Source organism: Bremia lactucae (assembly GCF_004359215.1).
Source record: "Bremia lactucae strain SF5 chromosome Unknown BlacSF5_NotPlaced_18_SHOA01000004.1_1233567bp, whole genome shotgun sequence".
NCBI lineage: Eukaryota > Oomycota > Peronosporomycetes > Peronosporales > Peronosporaceae > Bremia > Bremia lactucae.
The window spans coordinates 459,880-464,878 of NW_027152030.1; the positions used below are offsets into that span (position 1 = coordinate 459,880).

General features: G+C 40.6%; 2 protein-coding genes across 2 annotated transcripts; both read left to right on the forward strand.

The window, feature by feature from the left end:
- Window positions 1-214: 214 nt before the first annotated feature.
- Window positions 215-778, forward strand: CCR75_000120 (uncharacterized protein; the record flags this gene model as incomplete). Its single annotated transcript, XM_067958228.1, has 1 exon — window positions 215-778. The coding sequence occupies one exon, from the start codon at window positions 215-217 to the stop codon at window positions 776-778; it is 564 nt and encodes a 187-aa protein (XP_067821512.1).
- Window positions 779-846: 68 nt separating this feature from the next.
- CCR75_000119 (uncharacterized protein) lies at window positions 847-1,576 on the forward strand (the record flags this gene model as incomplete). Its single annotated transcript, XM_067958227.1, has 4 exons — window positions 847-937; window positions 1,038-1,288; window positions 1,311-1,424; window positions 1,451-1,576. 4 exons carry the CDS (start codon window positions 847-849, stop codon window positions 1,574-1,576), a joined length of 582 nt encoding a protein of 193 aa, XP_067822001.1.
- Between the last annotated feature and the right edge of the window lie 3,423 nt (window positions 1,577-4,999).

A 4,999-nucleotide genomic window follows, 5' to 3' on the forward strand; every position in this document is an offset into this window, starting at 1 on the left:
AAAGTCTTATTTCCTGGAACATTGGTTTCCATAATGTTTAATGGTCGTCCATTGGACCCTTTTGAATTAGGTGCGGGTATTCGACAAGCGGACCCACTTTCGCCTGCACTATTTGTACTATTTGTGGAACCATTACTCAATTACATCCATTGACTTTCCTTATTCTTTTAAAATAAATTTTTATTTTAAAAAAAGCCCTTTTAGTCTAAAGGTTATGACCTTGCCTTTTCACGGCAAAAATACGAGCTCAATTCTCGTAAAGGGTAAAAAAAATCCGGTAGATCACCTCCACGGCGGTGGTGAAGCCAAAAATCATCCTCTCGGACTATCTGGTGGCTCGATGGCTCATTCAATTATCAGCTTTGCGGACGATTGCACCGGGCTACTTCACGATCTTCGGCATACAAAAGTCTTTCTAGACTTAGTATCGGACTTTTGTCAAGCTTCTGGCATGCGCCTTAATACAGCCAAAACAGTTGTTTTACCTTTTCGCCCATGGTCCAGTATTACTCAACCTCTCAAGCTGGATCTCCAACAATTAGGCGTTGAAGTATTGGAAAGCGATGGTCGTGTGAAACTCATGGGGATTTACTATGGGCCATCTTTAAGCAATGCAGATCGACTACAACATCTTCTTGCTGATATGCAAACAAGATGTTCTCTATGGGACTATCGTGCTCGGACATTACGCGGCCGGGTTGTCATTCTTCAACAAATTATTCTCCCGGTATTGTGGTTTTCGGCAAGTGTTTGTCATGTACCACAAACTGGATTTTAACAACAAGTTGTTTCAATTACTGCACGATTTATCTGCCGTAATAAATCGAACATAGCTTTATCTAAGCAATGGTGGTTTCTTTCTCCCGACAAGGGCGGTCTCGGTTTAACTTCTCTATCTACGATGATCCAGAGTCTCCAGCTCCACATGTTGTGCAAGGTTATTATAACAACTCGGTCTTCACAAAACAATGAAGTTCCTTCTTAGGTGGAGCCAGTTATTAAACTTTTTGACAACGCTATTTACCCTTGAAGTAAAGATTTTGGACTACTATACGCGCCGATTTCAACAAGTCCAGATTTTGTAAACGCATCTCGAAGCCCCAGGTGGTTGCAATCAGGACCGTACTGGCATTTTGTGCTTTTTACTTGGAATGTATATTTTCGAAAGGAAATTGTCCGGACGCAGTGCAAGTTTGATAAATTAACGACACCTTTTCTCGACAATGTGGACATTAGCTATGCTTATCGCGGTCGAACCCTTGCCGGAGCAGCCAACCCATTACAATTAGTAACAATCTTGGCTAATCAAGGAGTTTTCCGGCCGCTGGATTAGTTCAAAGTTTGCCCCGTTCCAGTTACAACAGAAGCACTTTCAAGCTTTCTACGACCATTTGATCCAGGAAGGACAAGCAGCACTCGCTCCTGTTCGAATTTTTTGCTTCGAATCAAGCCGCTGCTCCAAAGCCTAATGGAACCTCAATTTGGTCCCGTTCAAGCAGTGTGTTACTATAGCGCATTTCACGCATGGGTTTTTAATTCCTACGAGATTGCTGAGTTAAGCGTGGCTTGCATCTGAAATCATCTGAGTACACATGAAGTTCCGCTATTACCGTTATCAAGACTGGGTATTGAATTAATTTCTCCCGATCTAATTTGGTAACGGGATATCAAGATGAACAAGCACATTCTCCTAGTTTATGCGGATCTGCTATATAGGCTTCAACATAATACCCTAAGTTTAGGCTACCGTTTACAGCACGTCCCGAATACAGACACTCTCTGCCCTTTCAAATGCAACACTCTCGAGACTCCTTCACAACTTTTTTGGTTTTGTGACTTAGCAACTCGAGTTTGGACTGCTTGGCTTCCAATTCTACAGCAACTCTTTTCTTCCAATTTATACTGGGATTCGATACTATTTTTCATAGTAGAGCCGAAATTGTCCGCGATTTCGAAGTTTGGCTATAACGTCTTCGTGATTCTCCATATTGTACATGCAGTTATTTTTCGCTGTTTATGGATGCACCGGAATGATGTTCGTTTTCATTCAGTCCAAGTGAACTTGATTTCGATCCAAGCCACTATAACTGCCGTTGTTCGACTCCATGTTGAACGATACTCTTTGGAGCTGCATCAAAAACAACTGAGTCATTCGGGTTTAATTCTTCGCCAACTACGAGCTTTATTGAAGCTACTACCAACAACAAGGTTCTTACCCCCGGAAAGGAATCAAACTCAAAACGTAACCCCTCCCAGCTGCGATATTCTACACCAAAAATTGGGTAATTCCGTCTAAAATGGGTCTTTTGATCCGCTAAACCACCGGTCATCAAGTGAAGTTAACCAAGTTCTGCAGTTTCAGGCAAAACTTGGTTAGTTTGTTGTACTAAATCACCATTGGCATCGCCTTCTTTTCGTGGATAATTGGATATATTTTTTTTGGTATTGAGACCCGTTGCCAACCGCGGCCACCGAAAGTCAGGAGTCTATACCATTAGTGATATTTCATGTACAATGATTTGGATCAGATCCCCAGTCCGGCATGGATACTACAGTTAGCCTACCCTACTGTGACCGTCAATAGTTTTGATAACTCGAAAGTTAGGATGTGGAACTCGAGCAAGGTTCATATTGCGAATCCACGATATACGCCGGTGTATACCAACTCCCTTCTACCCAGTTCCTTACAGAATTTACCGCAAGCATGGATCTGTTACCGTTATAGTCTGGATGTCTCCCGATTTTTTTTTTTGGGGTCGTTGAGGTACTCGAACCCTCAACATGTCACTTAACAGTAGGAGACCCCACCCACTGCGCCAATTTTCATACAAAAAATGGGGGGTTAAAGTGATATCTCCCATTGCCAGTTTGACTTCAAGTTACTATACTGGCATCTAAAACTGACATCGCGCTAATTTTTAGCTCCGGCATCCCGTATATTTGCCCAAGTTAGTATACATTTTACGACAATTATAGCAGTAGTTAGGCAATTTACAGAATTAAAGTGTAATGAAAATTGTTTCTCTGTGAAGTTAGGGATTCTACAATTTGCTTCGCTACACACAAGCGGACAGAGACGAGCCCAAGCTTGCTCCCCACTGCTTTTAGCCGATCGAACCCACCATCCATTTAATTGGGTCGCACGTTAAACATTTCAAGTTTCCTCGAAAATCATTAACGCACTTAACTTTGTATATGTTTCCTATACTAGTCTTAGGACAGCGTAACTGCACCTGCAAAACCTATAAAGAAAACTATCAATCGCCTAGAAAGCTGACAAACAAAGACGAGCCACTTTCTCTACTATCGTTTACGAACCACTTCCTAAACACGATAAACGTAAACTATCTATTATGGAAGGGTTAAAGCATTTTTGAGCAAAAGCGAATACTTTCACGTGAAAGAGCATCCAAAAACAAGTCTACACAGTGGCTGAGAAAAGGTCGATGTATGCTGGTATACCTCCTGCATACGTAAGCAAGGCGCATCTTTGTCATTTACGTACCTCTACACTACATTACACGGATACAGTTGGGGCAAACCTAGTCGATTCCTTTCGGGAAAGGCTTAGCGCAAAAACTTAAAGTCGTACAGCAGGGATGAGCCAACAGATAAATCTGAAAGCGCCTAACTGTCTGCAACGACGTTGGAATTTGTCACGTTGAGCTCGGCACGCAATGAGATTGTGTTCGTATGCTATGCATAATAATATAATTTAATTTGAAGCGTTAAATTGCGTTGCACTGGGTATTTCGTGCGAAAGCGGTGTGGAGTCGACAATAAGTGAATACTATTGAGGTAGTCCCCCGAGTGTAGGATCTTTGCGTTGATAAAATACTGCGGACGTTGCGAAATACTGCATCGACGCTCTGTCGGGGCTGGAGCATAGGTAGATTATAGACGGTTGTGTATTGTTTAGATAATTTTTGGATTATTCAACGATATAAATGCCGTTTATAATACGTTTGCACTAGTTATTCTGTCGAAAAGAGACAAATTCGAGTAGAGCCGAACTTGATCTGGAGTGTGTATGCATCAAGCGGATAGGTAATAAATTGTAAGCTAGCAGCATCGTGCTCTAAAATCCATTTCCGGCTTTGCCATTTAGGTAAGGCTGTTGAGATAAAGACCAATTTTTGTCTTTCTTTACAAAGGATCTTCGGCAAATTAATAGCGACGTTGATATAGGTACAAGCGGTTAGAGACTATTGAGTTCTTCAAATGTTAATAACTACATCAACTTAATTCGATGTTGATATTTAAAATAGTGACACTAAGTAAAGCAGCGAGCATTTTCCAATTTTCGAGTTCTTCGGCGATCAATAATTATAAGCAGCTTAACAAAGTGTTGCAAATTTCAAGTGCGACTGGGAGAAGCAGCATGCGATAATCGACTTTCGAGTTATTCGATTGTATTCAATTGCAACTTAACTATATTTATGGTAGATACAATTAGGGATAGTAGTAGATAGTTTTTAACTTTTGATATTTTTGAAAGTTATTAATTTTCTGCAGCTTAAATCTTTGTTTGTATTAATAGAGTCGAGTAAGGCAGCGACATGTTTAAGACTTCGTATTTTCTGAAGTTTTAAATAAGAAATAGCCTATCTCCGTTTCTTAAATAGCGACATTGAGACAAGTAGTGACTGTTTTTAACAAAGAAACGGCCATTCTCAAAGAGAAAGGTAGTGACTTCTTTGAAATAGGAAACGGCCTATTTCAAAAGTTTTTAATTAACTGCAGTAAGAAAGATTGTTTCTTGTTTGCGACTGCAGTAGTTCTGGAGTAAAAAAATAGGAATGGCCTTCTCTGCTGTTTTTTATTAGCCGCGTTAAGAAAGATAGTGACTTGGTTGCGACTGCAGTAGTTCTGGAGCTAAAACTAAGAAACATTTATTCTGAGATGTTCATTTATAAGCGGTATTGAGGATGGTAGGGACTTGTTTGCGACTGCAGTAGTTCTGGGGATAAAACTAAGACACATTCATTTTGAGCTGTTA